We start from the raw sequence: 18,315 nt of genomic DNA, 5'->3' as shown, positions 1-18,315 counted from the left end.
AGTGTATTATGCCGTTGAGGTCCCGGTAGAATGCGATAGCGAACCCGGAGCCTCTGTAACGCGGCTTTGTAGGTATTTGTCGAGGTGTTTTTAGTGGGTATTGTTCACCCAGTCTCTGAATAACAGAGATTTTGGTGTGGGTCGAGTCCCACATACCCCTGGTAACTTTCTAGGGCAGGGGATGCGCAAATGCATTTCCACCTCGAATAAAAAAAAAATCTATGCGCTAAATATATCTTTAATAAGCGAAGTAGATATCGAAACGAGTTCTTAAGACAATTAGTTCAAGGGTAATAATTAGACAGATGTTTTTAACCCATTTTGCTTCAACAGTCGTTGATGCGGTCGATGTCTGTGGAACAACGGTGGCAGGATCTGGCGTCGTTGCTGACCATCCCTCCGCCCCCGGACCAGTACCAGCACTACCACCAACATGCTCATGCGCATAACATCAGGTATGTGTAAAACAAAGTGTTTTTAGTTTGTAATCGAATCCCGTGCATGCATTAGAACGATAATATAAGTTTATTTCATTTTTATTTGTTTACAAAAAGAGAACTTATGAAAAACAAGCAAAATATTTTTTTTCTAAATGAAAACAAAAACCCTTAATGCCTATATGCTACAAATAGCAGAAAGTTTGTCAGCTCCCTCAATATAATAGAAAATGTCCTATGCTTGATTACCTACATGAAAAGAGTTTTTGTATGATTTGTCTATGTAAAATTGTCGCTTCATTGATTTATACCGATACATACACAAGCATTTAATATCTTTAAAAAGGACCTTATACATAATTAACTTTTTTAACAGCCACGGCGCAGGGGGCCATTACCCTCCCAACTACCACGCCCCTCATGCGCCACTTCCGCCGCATCCTGAAAAACTTGCGGAGCCCTACGGTAGGTGTAACAAAAGATCAAATTAACATATGCTATCTGATTGGCAGATATTTTTTTTATACAACAAGGTGCCAACGGGCAGTTAAGTGATACCGCCGCCCATGGACACTCAATGCCAGAGGGCATGCGAGTGCGTTGCCGGCCTTTTAAGAATTGGTACGCTCTTTTCTTGAAAGAAAGTCGAATTGGTTCGGAATTACTTCAATGGGCAGCTGGTTCCACAAAGTGGTGGTGCGCGGAAAAAACTGCCTTGAAAAACGCGCAGTTGTGGAACGGCAATTGTTTGTAACACAGGAGTTTGTAGGTATTTTCGTACTAGAATTGCCTTCTAATTGTTAAAATTACGCGCCGGCGTTCAATGATATAATTATTGAAACACTTGGTGAAACATATATAGACATTATGTCATCAATTGTACCCAGTCATATATTTGTTATATATCTTTAGGTTTGTTATATATTCAAGAAGTACTGAGCCTATTTTAATAATGAAATAGGTTACCTTTAACAATATATATAACAATAAATATATTTAATCGTTAAAGTTACCACATCATACATAATATAAAATATATGACAAGTCATAAATAAAGACAAAAATGCCAGCAATTGCGGTATTAGTAATGACAATGCTTTCTTGAAAACTTATCAGCGCCGAATATATATCCAGTTCCGACTGTTTAATCCATTATAATCGCGAAGATTTCCATTGAGAGATATCATAAGTATATGTTTAGTACATGTACGTACATAAACGGGCGATATGAGTAGCATTTTTTTAAACTCAAACACATGGTTATCGCATGCTTGCTAGAGTTTATCATCGCATATCAATTCGAGTATAAATCCACTTGTAATATATCTTAACCACGCCCAAATCAATGTATATGTATCATCTTTTCTGTCCTGAATTCGATAAAATGCTGATTAACGACTGATTGTCGAATTGTACATGATGAATGATATTGCAAAAAAAAAAATATTGAAAATTTCATGATATTGCGTTTGTTTATATTTTTATCGCTAGATATGAAAATTCGCAATGTAATGTGTATCTATCTATTATCGAAGGTTTAATAATAATTATTACGATAATAGTTAGTGACCATCTGTCGCGAAAAACGTGCATACCCATAAGATAGACTTTAGGAAATCAGCAAGATAGTGTTTTTTTGAGATCGTTATTGAAAATTTCTGAACCAATTCGACTTATTAATACAGCGAAACAATTATTTAATCGCGGACTTGTGTACCTTCTGACATGGGTGTCATACACTCATCAGCAACTAAATATCGCTTAAATGCAGGTGAGGCTCCTTTGTTCTATTTCTATACAGTAGAACTCCAATTATCCGAACTCCGACTATCCGAATCGCCGATTATCCGAATAACAAAAAATTGTCCAAAAAAAGTCTAAGTGCGCTATTATTCTTCCCTTATTTCTAAACTTGTACATAAGTACATTTTATTTATATTTAAAACATGTGAAAATTTCATGTTTATTTCATTTAATTCAATAAAAAAATAGTGCAATATCAAAACGTAGCTTTTATTCTCTTCAATGGCATTTTTTTTTTAAATCCGATTATCCGAATGGGTCCCGGTCCCCATTAATTCGGATAATTGGAGTTCTACTGTATTTATTCTAGTTTTTATAGACGAGGTCTCTTACGAGACGCTTTACAAGAGGCCTAAAAATGGTAGACTTTTGGCTTCTACCCTCCAAAAATGTTGGAAACTCGTGAGTGAAATTAAAGATGGGATTTTTCAGGAGCTGCAGCCCCAATCGAAAGTTCTTATAAAGTGGAATCAGCCCATCACCCACAACAACATGACGCTCTATACTATCAGGTAACATAATTCATTTGAGTATATCTTATATATTATCAGTTATTTATTATTAACAGTTTTAAAGTTTAAATCATCATTAATGTTGGATGCTGCTAATAAAACGACGCAGCAAGAAAAATTGAGGAATTATGTAAAAAGAAATATGTTTATTATGGAACATAGGATACAGATATCACTTTTGTAGGCATCCCTACTCTGCAAAGAAGACAGAGGGTGTAGGCCGAGAGAAAATGCTGACGTAAAAAGTCTTGGTACTCTTTGAAAAAAGGAAATCATCAAACAAAAATACAGTGTAAAATACAGCACATAAATATTTCTCCTTTAGATTTGTTTAGTTTTTTTAATTGGTGTGTTAAATATCGATGGAGGGAATACATCTTTAAGACAACAAAGAAAGCAAATGGTACAATAAAAATATGCATGTTTAAATTTCAAATATGTGTTTGTATAATGAGTATTTTGTTACAGAATTCAACATCGGAAATGGCTCCCAATCAAGATGGCTTCCTGCAATCGATATTAAATGATGAAGATTTACAACTGATGGATATGGCTATGAATGAAGGTTAGTTAAATATAACCAATACAAAAATGTAATCTATCAGCCTGTATTCAGGCTGCCATTGTATTCAATGTTTTCTGAAATGTATGCCCATATAAATGACAGTTCGATAACTAAGTACTTAGCTGTAGGTTAGTTTGTAACATGTGGTAAAATTCCTAAAGAAATATTTATAAAAAATATTCAATACCGATACAAACTCTTATTATTAAACAAGTATTTAAATATTTGATCATTAAATAACCGAATTTAGCGTTGACGGGTTTACAAATCTCAAAATGAAAAATCTCAGAATACATTGCCAAACAAAATGGCGGTTATAAGCTGTGCTAAAGTCTTAAAAGATTAATACATACATTTAAATAAACGTAATTTGAAGTATGACGTTTATTTACGTCAGTGAATGTATATATATTTAATTATCCCAAACTTAACTAAACCAACACATGTTAAATAATATTTATTTGGTTTAAACTTTTTTATCATTCCAACAAATCAAGATAATTAAATTCTAACGACATAAACAAATATTTATACACATGACCTCTATATATTTATTAGTATTTACAAACTTAAGTCTCTGATACTGATGTTTATTTCACGATAACTGATAATATCATTTCCCGCCACCGCCCGCCATTTTGAATTCGCGCTCTGTCTGAAACAGTCGTTTGTTATTATAATCTGTGCTGTTATTCCAAAATGGGTTCTTACGTGTACAGACTATTTGTTAAGAAGTGATTTTAATTTTTTTGCTATTTTAAATTGACATTTGTGTATATAAATACTTGTCAGTGTTAACGTAGTATATACTATATACGCGCGAAATTTTTAACTTTTTAAACTTTGACTTTTGTGTTGTGCCTTCGTGTTTTTGAAAGCCTACTTATGCCATTCTTTTTACGCGAACGTAGAATGTGTAGACAGGTGCACAATAAGTACAATTGTGGATGCATGTGCAAAATTTGTTGCGCTTTGAGAAAAACTAGGACATCCTGCGAGTCCCTAATAAAAGTACCAGTTTTTGTTTTGAAAACCTACAATTATTGTCTCTGGTCCTTCAAATTCAAAAAATTAATTGATTACGATTAGACTTATCGAGCTCTATTTTAAGCTGCGATAAAATAAAGTAATTCGTGTTTGACAAAGAATTATTAAACACGTATCTATTGTCTGTGTGGAAATTTCTCGCAATAGAACAAAGAGGTTTTATGCGATTTGGAGATTACAACGCATTGATACACGTTAAAGTTGAAATATATCCATAAACATCTAAAGGGGAATATCATAGTCTATATTTTAGCGAAAAACATTAAGACTATTCAACGATTAAAGAGATAGACTCAGCTTCAAGATGGATATTTCTGGTTACTACCCTTATACGAGTTTCTATCCCATTTCGCCGTATTACGGCAGAATGCTGTACCGAGACATGGAATATCTGAATTTCTACAAGTATTATGATGGTGAGTTTGGGGAATAAAATATACTTTAAATACTTTTGGTATATTTATACGTCGGGTACTTTCCCTAGTTACATTTGAAATTACGTTAAGAGCGCATCGAGTTACAACCTATTCTAAGAATTACGCACAGATATTTGGAATGCTTGTCTTCATTGACTGCATAGCTTCTCACACATGTCGCTCATGCTTCAAGAACTTCAAGCATTTTGGAAAGGTCAGATTATATAAAGACGATCAGTAGAAAACTGTTAAAAGTGCTACTAAAACTTCTGGTTCTCGAAATCGAATTGATTAAAAAATCCTCCCATCCTTCTTACACATCTCTAACTTTTGTTGACAGTATATACTTTTATTCATTTCCTGGTCTCTGTTGGTCTCAGGTTGATAAGTAGCCAGGAAGAGATTGCTTATGCCTTTGCCCTTTGGATATATAACCGAATATATATGTTTTATGATACCCCTGAGAAAGCAAGTCGATACAAATATATGTAATATTTGTATCGACTTGCTTTATGTTACAAAATCTGAAAAGTCGTTACGTAGTGTCGTTATCTTTGTCGCTAAATTGCAGTTTACACTAACGAACATGTCATTCGGAAAATTTAATAGTTATCTCATGTAAATATGAAACAATAAATCTATTTAAGCTAAATAAATAATACACAGTACAGTTGTTTACGTGACAGATCCCTAGCAAATATAATATATAAAGTGTCATTAAAACCTTCATTAAAAATAACACGAGAGGCTATTAATATTCTAATCATAAAGATTTCTGGTGACAGAAAGATGACTCTCCTACCTTTGTATTTGATTGTTATCAAATAGTTATAAATAATTCTGACTCCCTTGACCCTGATGTGGATTTTTTTTAATCACTTATCTACCAATAATGACTTCTTATACCTACATAGCAAAACGTTTGTTGTATTTTAAAATAGCGTGAAACGTAAAGGTGGCAAATCTATCAAACAAATTAAAGTAAAAATCAGTAATTTTATATGACGTTGTCACATTTAACTATCGTCAGTAAATCGACTTTACAGACAGCCGATTTTTTTTTACACTGTACAGATGCAAAATGTCAAATTTCAATCAACGTTTGACGCGGTAAAAGTATATTAATACATATGTACAGTGCCACATACTTTTCTTGGCCTGTAAGAGAGTCGCTGTCATGCATATTAGTATTGCCAGTAAATATTTTAACCATTAGAAGGGAATATATTAAATACTAGTATCTGGAAAATACAGTTCTAGACTTGAATAAATGTGACACAAACTTAGTAGCAACTGATATGAAAGGTTATGTTTGCTGTACTATGAATATAGTATCTTTTAAGATACATCAAATTCAAAATCATTTGTTCATGTTGGTAACATAATGTACACTTACTAACGTCAAAATAAAGAAAATGTAATACATTAAATGCTTCTAATATTACATTTACTGCCAGTTCCCAAATCAAGGGTGTAGAAGTGGCAATAAACTCTCCGCCACTCTTTTTAATTGGCAAGTTTTTCTTTTACACAACGTTTGTAAGCAGCTGCAACCATTACACCATGTTCCATATGACATCTGAAGTAATCAAGAACAATAAAATAAATTAAAAGCAATGTATTATTATAAATTGTATTTAAACTTGATAAATGCGAGGAAAACAACTTAGTTTAGGTATAAAGTAAAATTATTCATTGTACGCACCGAAACATTGTAGTGCCAATTTCAGCCGACTGCAAAGAAAAGTATTGTATTGTAACTGTATTCGATTTTTGTTATCGAACATTTTAAATATGTAAAAAATCGTGGAATATTCACTAATCCCATAATTTATTAATAAGCAAGTCACTTATCTTATCAATACAACAGAACTTATTACTGCAAATAATATTTTTGTCTGTCATTCGTGTTACAATTTTCGCGATAACCAGAAATATCGTTTATACGTTGATAAAAATATAGAAAATATCATTGACAGTATCTTTGAGTTACGCGGTGATGATTTCACAAAATTGAATGAATACTAATCTTGAATAGAGATATCATAACTGAAATATCTCCAAGTAAACACAACATTACAATTATACAGTTGAGATTAAACTTTCAAAAAAACTTACGTGTTGTAAGACGATAATAGTAATATTAATTAATGTATTTCAGGTATGTACACAATGCGCATGTTGGATGGCGCCACTGCGCATGTGCCACAGAATCAAACTCACATGCCTATGACCACAGGTAAGAAATATTTATTGTATGATCTAACCAAGGATAAAATTCAGAGTGGAGACTTTGAGCTCAGTGCTATAGAAAAAGGATTTTGATATGGCTGTCATAGCTCCGACTCTTACCCTGAAAGTAACGTTTTTTGTTCCTGTTTTTGTTCGTCTAAATAACAACGTCTTGCATTTCTTGCTTTATCTAATTGTTTTTTATATTGGTTGACTGGAAGAGATCGCTCGACAGCGATCAGGCCACCAATTGCCCTCCTTTTCATTTATGTCAATTGTATTACATTTCTGTATCCTAGTGTTAATAAAGGACACACATGATACATCATTATCTGATTGACCAATCTCATTTCTTTAAGTAGCTAGGAAGCCTAACTTTGCGTGTATATCTTTATAGTATAAGGTTTTGACTGGGAGGGATCGCTCGACAGCGATCAGGCCACCAATTGCCCTCCTTTTCATTTATGTCAATTGTATTACATTTCTGTATCTTAGTGCTAATAAAGGACACACATGATACATCATTATCTGATTGACCAATCACGATCTAATTCTCATTTCTCTTAGTAGCTAGAAAGCCTTACTTTGCGTGTATATCTTTATAAGGTATATATATATTCTTTAATATTTTCAGAGCGTGATTCGGCTTCAGACAGCGCTGTTTCATCCATGGGTTCGGAGAGAGTTCCATCACTGTCTGACGGAGAATGGTGTGATGGATCTGACTCAGCACAGGATTACCACAGGTATTCATTTGAACGTCGTTCACTTTGCTCGATTTTTTATATAAAATTCAGTTTCTTCGATAATTCTCTATAGCAATAACTTTTGTAAGTGTTTTTAAATTTACAATAGATGTATATTTGCGATATTAACAGAAACTTTATATATAAGTAGAAAACGTGACGGAATCAGACTGTTAAAAATACTTTATTATTCAAAACTAAATCTGTGTTCACAATGGTAACTAAGCGTTCCAACACCGAATTATTAATATTTTAAGAAACCGCCGCTTTTGCGGGGAAAATTTGGTGTTGCAACGGTCAACGACAATAGTTCGCGTTTAACAAAACAAAACATGTCATGAAAAATAATTTACATATTTCCAAATTTTTGACCCACCGCTTTTAGCAAAGATATCGTTTTTTTTTAGAAATATATGTATACAAATGTTATAAATAGCAGATAATTGTGACGAAATACGATTTACAGATTATTATTTTGTTAATCATGCTAGATTCATTGAAAAATTGAAAATCATTCAAATTCAGTCGCTATCTTTGTATGATAAAATTGTCTAGTATGTACGATGACACGAAGTTATCAATTTATCTTTAATAATGGGCATGAAATTAAGAAAATCTAATCTGATATTCTCTAAAAATTTTCATGTATTTACATTTTATTAATTTGATAATTATGACGTAATTGATGACAAAGTATCGTTGATTGATTATCGGAATACTCAAAACTATACCATAGAGATGTCGGGCATTACACATGTTTAATAGATTCTGTATTAAAATAATCAAACAACGATCACTCTATTAATTTCAAGGAAAATACTGTATAGGTATGTTATATCTGGGTACAGCTTTCTTCATGAATATTTTAGAGATTGACTATATTACATACTATATTACATACTATATTCATGTTTAACAACGTTTGACGATTAACACAGATTTTATCGTATCAAATATGAATTACGATACTTGTTCAATTTACTTAAAAAGTACTTTCAAAATTAACACTTGAAAAGGACTTCAAAATTATATTAAATTTATTATCGTATTAAACGTGAACTATTATGATTAATGTGTGGGTAATATGTGTAAACAAAGTAATAATTACTATTGACGTAATCATATATAATATTATATAAAACCGTATTTATATATGTATATATCTTATTTGGTGCTTAATACTTGAACGGCCCTATAGCATCAAAAATTATTTATTTATATATATTATACGCAGATCATCCATATGATTACTATTATTCTAGTTACAATTAGTGTTGCCCAAATGCAAGACCAAGACGAGTCTTAGACCAGTCTTGGTATTGGTCTTGCGTCAATACACCTGGTCTTGATCTTGGTATTGGTATTGCGCTCTCAGTCTTGGTCTTGGTCTTGATCTTGCAGCAAGAGTCTCGCAAGTCTCGCAAGACTTGTAAATATCTATTAGCCTATTGCTATTTATTCTTCACTAATGTCAAATTGTAAACATTCACTCCGAAAGCAATAAGAATTTAGAGTACCTAGCTAGGTAAATGGGCGAGAATAATAAATAATATAGACTCGAAGCGAAACTCAATTAGAAATGACTGAAATTGAAATAAAAACTCATATTTATAAGCACACAAGCCGAAGGCCGACAAAGAAAAATGCGGCATTCTTTGATAGATAGAATAAATCTTTGAAAGATTAAAAAACAGAAGTATCAGAATCAAAATCAAATAGGTTTTGTGACTACGCAAAAATAAAGTGTAGATAATTATGCAAATAATATTGTTTATTATGTTCCTTTTTTATTGGAACTATACGTTGCCTGCTGTTTTTATGGAGGTTACTAGCTACTAGAGTAGATACGATAGAAGTTGATAAACCGACACTGCAAATCTCGATTTTTGGAAATGTGTGATTTTAAAACCAAATGCGTAAAGCAATATGACGTCGCTCATATTTGGAGTTTTTCCACGTTTCAAATTTGTTTAAATCACCCACTATCGAGACAGCATGTCAAATGCTGTGATACACTTGTTGCAAACCGCGGCGTCTTTGTCGGTAAATTATCAAATATGTAGGTATATAATACACCGACCGACCAACAGTTTATTCGCAGAACGTCACATTTTCCCAATCAACCTTGAACCTTATTTCTCTAGTAATAAAGTTGAAAATTTGATAACGCCCAAATCTCAGTTTGTCCTAACTGCAAGACGCAAGAGTATTGCAGGCTTAAGTATTGTCTTGCTCAAGTCTTGCAGGCTTCAGTCTTGGTATTGGTCTTGCTACGATAAGGCGGTCTTGGTATTGGTATTGGTCTTGCAAAAATGCAAGAACAAGACCAAGACTGCAAGACCAAGACCGATTTTGGGCAACACTAGTTACAATATTGTCCAATTCGGTCCTAATAAAATATACACTTACACACATCAAAGAAGCAAAGGTACAATTATTTACCGTGTAACGTATTTATCTGAGTCATCTGGCAGTCGGAGTTTATTAATACGCGTATGTCCAAAACCATGTATCGTTAATTATTTTTAGCACTTAATAGAAATATTTCTTAACTATAAAAATTCCTAATAATTTGAATTTGTCCACAGTTCAAAATTCCGTCCATATGACGGCGCATATGTCAGAGAACGAAACGCCCATGCACCACAGAAGAAACATCATATGTTTGGCAAGAGATGCTTCCAGGTAACTATTTCTTTTTCTCATATATGTAACCAAATACACTTTATGAACGTCAACAGAAAAGATATTAAATAGACCTCCGCCACTCATTTTAATCGCTATGTTTTAGTCATAAATATTTGAACTGGAGCAAATCAATCCCAAGGATTAGGATCATTTAAATAATTGTCAAATTTATAATTATATTCTATTTATATTTGCTAAATATGATCATGTGAAATGTGTTAAGCAAAGATCTTATTTTATTCCTATATATTCAAGCATTATCTTTCCTGTTTGTTCTGCGCAGTATTGGCCTAGTGGCTTCAGCGCGTGACTCTCATACCTGAGGTCGTAGGTTCTATCCCGGCGGTGCACCAATGGAATTTATTTCTATATGCTGATTTAACATTTGAAAGGTGAAGGAAAACATCGTGAGGAAACCGACATGGCTTAGACCCAAAAAATTTACGACGTGTGTCAGACACTGGAGGCTGATCATGAAACAGATTCAGAAATCTGAGGCCAAGACCTAAAGAGGTTGTAGCGCCACTGATTTATTTATCTTTCCTGTTTGGAAAATGTTCCGGGAAACTTAAGGTTACAGGAAAAAAATTAAGGAAATGAATACAGCTTTGCATTGCCGTCGTATTTGTTGTTGACCATGCGTACGCATCAATGTTATAAGAGCAGAAAAGTTTGAGAATTATACATGTCATTACAGGAACATATTCTGTAAACTTATGGACTAGTCGATATTACATCAAAATGGGTTCAGTAGTTTAGAGGTATGCCACCATTTTGGGGTATTTAAATGTAAATATTTTTAGGAGCAACCTCACTTGGAGCCCCTCGTGCCTCGTCCCCCAGCCGTGAAGTACGAATGCGAACAGACATATCATCACGAAAATATGCATATGCACAATGGTAAGTGTTTGTATATGTATTTAAGAGTAGAGACGATTAGAGACATATGTTTCGTCCTTGTCACTCTAATAGCACGTTGAATATAAATAAACGAGACAACTGGTTTTGAACATGTTCTGTGCGTCAATGTAATCTAAAAATATTGATTAATAATACAATTATTGTTTGTTGTAAAGTATTTATTCCCATTCGTAGTGGAGTACGGTCGTCATCAGCTGGCAGGTCCTCATGTGACTCCGCTTCAACCAGCTTTAGACCTGAACACGGCACATTCCAGTCACGCCCTCCTGCAGGTAATATTTTTATTAATTCCGACCAGTTTTATGTATTATTTATGTTTGTTATCCAAAAATATCTAGCAATTCAAAAGCCGTAATGAATGATTCAGCCCGCCATTTTAGTTTCAGTTGCATAGATTATACACACAAGTGACAGTTGACTGATTAGAATGACATTTGGCGCCAATATTTATATTACGTACAAAGAAAAGAAATACCGATGTATTTTACAGAACAACGTAACTCCACCGGCGGTTAACCGTTTCCCGCTTTTGGGTGACAGAGTGAGACACAACCACACCTACAGCGCGCCATTGCCGCCGCCAGACCATAGACAACCGGTCAGAGACAAAAGAGGTATGTAGTATAGAGTATTGTATTTTTAAACAAAGGGCAAACTGGCAGGAGGCTCATCCGATGTAAGGCGTACCTACTATAGACAGTTACATCGCCGCAGGTCTTGCCAGTGTGTGAGTGCGTTGCCGGCCTTTTAAGAATTGGGCCTATGTCAAATTGGTTAGGAAATACTTCAGTAGGCAGTTAATTCCACATAGTTATGAAACGAAGAACGTCCTATGTCCCTTTACACTGATTTTAATATTGTCTATGGTTTACTCGAGTATATAATGTTTTTTTTCATTACTTTATTTAAGGGAATATAAAGATTTTTTTTCTTTATATAAGTGAAATATTTTTTTTATAATTGAATCGAATCGAATTGGTGGTGGAATATTTTTTTTATAATACGTTTTAATTGCAGTTCGGCGGCTCACAGATGGCAGCAGTTCCGAAGGATCCCCGGGACATTTGAGCCGGGACGAGAAACGCGCCAAGGCACTCGGTAAATGTTAGACCTATACGGGCTGTCTTTATTTCTGATCTCTGTTCTGTAAATAACCCTAACTGTTAAAAATATTACTTGGCACTAAAATTTATAAGCTAAATGAAAATAGCGAAAATTTTCTTTCTTCTTTAGAAAAATAATAGGTGTAGTGTTGACTGATGACTCTCGTTTCTGAGATAGCAGGTTTGATTCCCAGCATCAATGTACTTTTTATGTGCGCATTTAACAGTTGCTTGAACAGTGAAGGAAAACATCGTGAGGAAACCGGTTTGCCTTTGACCCAAAAAGTCGACGTGTGTCATGGACAAGGGGCTGATAAGCTACTTGCCTATTAGATTGACAAATCATTAAACAGATTCAGAAATCTGAGGCCTAGACCTAAAGTAGCGCCACTGATTTATGTCACATTAAATTTATAATTTATTTCGTAGTTGCATCTTTAACGTGTTTGGAAATTAGGCTAAACCCACCATTTTTGTTTACTTTACGTTGGAATTTCGAGTCATTTTTTTATAAATTTTTTTTTCTCAGGTATACCGCTGGAAGTAGCAGACATAATCAACCTGCCGATGGACGAGTTCAATGAACGCCTCTCAAAACACGACTTAAGCGAAGCTCAACTCTCACTCATCAGAGATATTCGGCGGAGAGGGAAGAATAAGGTAAGAACCATAAATAAATATATTTTTTTTTTAGTGTGATTAATCACACGGTAATAGGGTAATCTTTAGTATCATAAATTTATTCATCAAAAAACATTTTTAATAACGTATTAATTTCTTCCCTTATCAGGTTGCAGCCCAAAACTGCCGCAAACGCAAGTTGGATCAAATCACATCTCTTGCGGACGAAGTGCGCACAGTCCGCGATCGTAAAATACGTACGCAGCGCGATCACAACGCACTCCTCGCCGAACGACAAAGGCTGAAGGAAAGATTCGCGGCGCTTTACCGACACGTTTTCCAGGTATGATATTAAATCTACTATTTTTCATTGACCTTATGTCTTCATATTATTAAATCAATGTATACGAAATATTGATTTTTATTTAAATGAGTCAGTATGGAGTTTTTTGCCCATTCTTTCTCCAAATGACCTTTTGGATGGGGCGACTAAAGTAATTGTTTGGTTTGACTTTCAAAAGTGCCTTTTTAATAGGCCTAATTGAAATAAATGATTTGACTTGACTGTTCTTGATAAGTCATACCGTTTTGACGTACGCCCCGTAAAGTAAAAGCCACTTCCGAAATCCAATGTCATAATGAGTCACTAAGCTTTATTACTATAAACGTTACAGTATTTATTCTTAATTTCATATAACTTGGCCCAAAATTTTCTAGCGAATCTCATAAGCACGTGTTGCCATGATCGATGTCATTTTAAAGGGAGAAAGAGACGTTCGAATCTATTTTTTATTTAACCATGATATGCTGGCAACAAAAAGCATTGGTGTGTAATTGCCACAAAAATGCGGACGTGATCAATGTGTCAATCAAATCAAATATATAATATATAATGATTACAGAACCTCCGCGATGGTGAAGGCAGGCCTTTATCATCAGCTCAGTACTCGCTGCAGCAGGCGGCCGATGGAAACGTTGTCCTTGTACCCAAAATGAACCCGCACCAAGGTATGTGATTTTATTTAACCTTTTAGAAACATTCTTTTTGGGTCTGGGCCTCATAATTCTGTATGATTCGTCAATTTAATAGGCAAGTATGTGATCAGCCTGTCCATGATACGCTGTCGACTTTTTATGTCTGAGGCAAGCGAATGTTCGAGCGTTATGAACAATATTATTTTTCTACTTTTCTATCTGATATAAAGACACGCCTTTTTACGTAGCCTTTATACATGCCAAATATCTTATATTTATTACAGTCTAATTAAATAAAGCAATAGTTATTTTAAAAGATTTATGGCCCTGCTATCTGTATCTGTGTTTGTGGCATCTCCTGAATAATAACCATAGTTTTAAATGATTATATTTTTTTTAGACCACGGCATGAACAGAACCGACGACGACATGGACAGAAAAAAGAACTATGAGTGACATTGCCTACCTGTTTGGTAGCGAGACTGGAACAAATATACCTCTGTGTTTACAAAATTAATCCACGTACTTAAGATAACAGAAAACGTGATTTCTGCCAAAAGCAATAATTCTGTACAAATTGCCTTATTAAAGATAAAAATTCTTTTGAAACATTTAAATTTTTCATTTTTTTACTTCCAACGCGTGGAGTACAGAGTTAACGACGCGTTCGTGTTTCGACGTCACAGAACGGGCGCGTTCGTTGGGTTTACGTAGACGTGAGAATGCTTTAAATATTCGAAAAAAAAACCGATGTGATAGAAAAAGCTATTCCATTTTCGATTAGTTTCCGTTTAGTTTACGGTGTTGCCAGTAATTTATGATAAAGGTCACGATGCAATAATTGTATATTTAGTCGTTTTATTTATGTATAGCGTAGGTTAATTGTTATAGATATCTGTTGTATTATTTCCGGTCGTCTACTAAAGTACAAAATTATGGATGTCTCGTCCGATGGAGAGGAATTTGAAAGACCGATTGGTCTTTTAGATTAAGGAACTTACTGTAAGCCATATTGATAATTGTCATTTGTGTCGGCAATTTTTTGGAGGCAACATTTTTTTCTTTTTTTGTGGCAAACATATAACTTTTAGTTTAAATAGAAAACTTGGTCGTTTCAGTGATTTATTGAAATGGATTTTGTTATATGTGAGCACTGTATCTATTGTATGTTTGTCTGAATTTTAACCAACTTAGATATAAATAACCTAAAAAATATCTAACTAAGGACACGCCATGGCTTGGGATAGATAGATATTATTTAGATATTATCAATGTACTCTGTGGAAATAGCGATCTTTGAACTGAACAAAATATACTTTACATACAACCTTTATGGGTTTCGTGATTACTATGTATATATCTATTATATATTTCTATATTTTTTTAACATTAATTTTATTTATAAAATAGTACCTGTACACACTATGTAATATTTACTTGTCCATAGTGTAGTCTTTGTTTAAGAATTGTTAGATTTAGTTTTTGAGTTGGACCATTAAAAAGAATTACTTTAAACTAGTATTTAGGTTAAAAATTCGAAGTTGGTTCGAAATTGCAATCTACCTGTATCTGTTTAAAAATGTTGCCATTAAAAAAATATCTAATCTGTGGTGAATATTTTGTAACACTAAATCGCTTTGCAAGGATATATTTAATTTAAGTATCTTAGGCGACGGGTAACGCATATTAAAATAAGTTTTTTTTAATAAAGGCTTAGCGTGACTATTGGGTTTTTTAATTTACCTTTTATTTTAGGGATTTCATAATAAAGGTTTTACTAACTGATCACCTAAACCCATACCTGAAAAATCTAATGTTGGAGTATAGTATAGCGGAGGTCTGCTAGCCTATAAGGTTGTAGACCTAATTGAATCCTTAATGTCAATTTGGAGAAAAGTAAATGAAACTAAAATAAGAAAAATTAAGAATAATAGTAAAGCTCCAGGTTGGTTTCGCGAAGATACCAGACAAGGGTTATGTAAGCTAAAATAAAAATTAAACTTAAAAAAATCAATCGTCTATATATCTATTGTTGATGCACATATATTCATATAGTCAGTGATTATCTAGTTGATAAAAGGGCCTGGGACTAGTACTGGGCAGGCTACTTTTAATTCATTTGCGATAATTGTTTTAATAATAAGCGTTGTTTGATAATTTGCTATACTAATAGTACCTAGAGATTTTTACGTCGGCTTTTTCTCTCGGCCTACACCCTCTGTCTTTTTTGCCGATGAGTAGGGATGCCAACAGGCTCGAATTTAATGACGTGGAATAAGTGATAACATTATGATCCTATGTTCCAAAATAAACGTAATTTATTTTTATACATAAAGCGATACGAGAACGTGGGTGGTGAGTTACAAATTCAAAAATCATTTATTCATATAGGTATAGATATTCAATGTACACTTATGAACGCCAAAAACCGAAATTATGTTAACCGAAATTATTATTAAAAGAAGATTAATGATTGAAAACAGAATCGTACCATTTAATAAGAAACTCAACAGGCAGCGAAGTCATTAAAAGATGGGCGATTTGCTTAAGGCCAAAGGGATCACATATTGAGCATTTAATTACCAAAAGGTACCCACTTAATTGACTACGGCAGTTTCATGTATGTTATTAATCTATATCTAATATAATCTTTATATCTTTAAACGAGCAATTCTTGTATATATATATAATATAATTGGAATCTCGGGATCGGGTCCAACGATTTTCATGAAATTTAGTATATGGGGGGTTTTGGGGGCGATAAATCGATCTAGCTAGGAGTCCCAATTCAAACTGAAAATGCCCTTTTCCTGACATCTATCAGCGAATAATAATACTATTTTTTTTAAATTGCTTTAACGACACAACAACACTAAAGCTATTCCAGCATATATATTCTATATTGTTCATATTTTATCATTTTATTAGTATGTTATTCGTACTTAAATATAATTTCCTAAAAACACAATTTATTCAAAAAAAATACCGAGCAAAGCTCGGTCATCCAGGGACTATGGTTTAAATGATTAATTTCACGATATTCCTTCCTCTTAAAATACTATGTTACTTGAGAAGAGTTATTAGTTTTTGGCCATTTTCCATTGGCATCATGAAAGTAGGGGTGTTTCGATTCCCAGACGAAGCAAATAATTTTAGAAAATCTTTGATCACAGATATACTAACTTTTAAAAATAAAGTCTTTTAGTAAAATACATACTACGATTTAAGGAACTTTCCCTTCGTGTCCCATAACTTTAGGACGCCCTGTATATTCTATTTTCATAAGTATGGGTTGTCTCATTTTATTTTGTGATGACAGAAAAATAAAAAACCATTCATGTGTATATTATTTATTATTCATAATTCATGCAGATACATAATATCTAATAAGAAGCTTACAAAATGTCATTTAAACCATTTTATTTGCTCGACTCATCTAAATAAATAAAGCTAAAATTAATTAATTTGATGTCCAGAGTTCATATTATTTATTTCCAAATCTTCGGATTTAGTTCACACAACTATAATGCGAGATGTCAGCCATATTATAGGTGTAATCATTCATTCAATCATTATTTTACTTAAAATAATGTCATTATTTTAAGTAATTAAGTTTGTTATGGAAGAGCTGGGAACCCTAACACAGGTATTTTTTACTTAAAAGGGTTTCCAAATTTTCCACTTTGAAAAGAAAATGTACTTAAAATGAATACTTCTATTATTAATATTATAATCAAATTTGTAATAAATCGAGCAAATACAATTACATAGGTAAATATTACGTACGTATATAAAAAGATTATATTTAATAGTACTAGCGTAATATTTCTATCCTACACTAATTAAATTTAAAATTGATTATCAGTGCATCCAGATAAATCCCCAAAAATAACTGAATGCAAACGAAGTAACTTATATTTAATCTCAAAATTCAACTTCGTTTTGTCACCACTTAAACGTCAAATATTTAAAATATTAGATTTTCATGTAATTCTGTCTATTATTTAAATCGAAACCATTGCCAAACAAAATATCTCGTCTCCGGCCGGCTTAATCAAACGACTGTCTAGATCTTAGATCGATATTTGTTTAAAGAAACAAGAGACGCTACCTTTTTAGGTCTCGGCCTCAGATTTCTGTATCATATGTCAATGTAATAGGCAAGTAGGTGATCAGCCTCCAGTGCCTGACACACGTCGACTTTTTGGGTCTAAGACATGTCGGTTTCCTCACGATGTTTTCTTTCACC

At 33.3% G+C, this 18,315-nt stretch overlaps 1 protein-coding gene across 6 annotated transcripts in view; it reads left to right on the top strand.

The window, feature by feature from the left end:
- LOC110997300 (segmentation protein cap'n'collar) overlaps positions 1 to 14,677 on the top strand; it is a 90,658-nt gene extending 75,981 nt beyond the window's left edge. For 5 of the 6 annotated variants that reach the window (XM_022265395.2, XM_022265392.2, XM_022265391.2 and 2 more), the window contains 15 exons: positions 334 to 455; positions 814 to 902; positions 2,673 to 2,752; positions 3,221 to 3,317; positions 6,942 to 7,019; positions 7,647 to 7,758; positions 10,347 to 10,443; positions 11,250 to 11,346; positions 11,542 to 11,639; positions 11,858 to 11,981; positions 12,385 to 12,471; positions 13,000 to 13,130; positions 13,261 to 13,434; positions 13,994 to 14,099; positions 14,467 to 14,677. In XM_022265395.2, coding sequence (XP_022121087.1) covers positions 334 to 455; positions 814 to 902; positions 2,673 to 2,752; positions 3,221 to 3,317; positions 6,942 to 7,019; positions 7,647 to 7,758; positions 10,347 to 10,443; positions 11,250 to 11,346; positions 11,542 to 11,639; positions 11,858 to 11,981; positions 12,385 to 12,471; positions 13,000 to 13,130; positions 13,261 to 13,434; positions 13,994 to 14,099; positions 14,467 to 14,522 — 1,548 coding nt within the window. In that variant the 3' untranslated portion in view covers positions 14,523 to 14,677. The remainder of the gene's footprint in view (positions 1 to 333; positions 456 to 813; positions 903 to 2,672; positions 2,753 to 3,220; positions 3,318 to 6,941; positions 7,020 to 7,646; positions 7,759 to 10,346; positions 10,444 to 11,249; positions 11,347 to 11,541; positions 11,640 to 11,857; positions 11,982 to 12,384; positions 12,472 to 12,999; positions 13,131 to 13,260; positions 13,435 to 13,993; positions 14,100 to 14,466) is intronic. The other variant, XM_022265394.2, reaches the window with a different exon arrangement.
- The last annotated feature ends 3,638 nt before the right edge of the window (positions 14,678 to 18,315 follow it).

Source organism: Pieris rapae, chromosome 22 (genome assembly GCF_905147795.1).
Source record: "Pieris rapae chromosome 22, ilPieRapa1.1, whole genome shotgun sequence".
Classification (NCBI taxonomy): domain Eukaryota; kingdom Metazoa; phylum Arthropoda; class Insecta; order Lepidoptera; family Pieridae; genus Pieris; species Pieris rapae.
The sequence above is the reverse complement of the archived record's forward strand: the minus strand, read 5'-3'. Positions and strand labels throughout refer to the sequence as shown.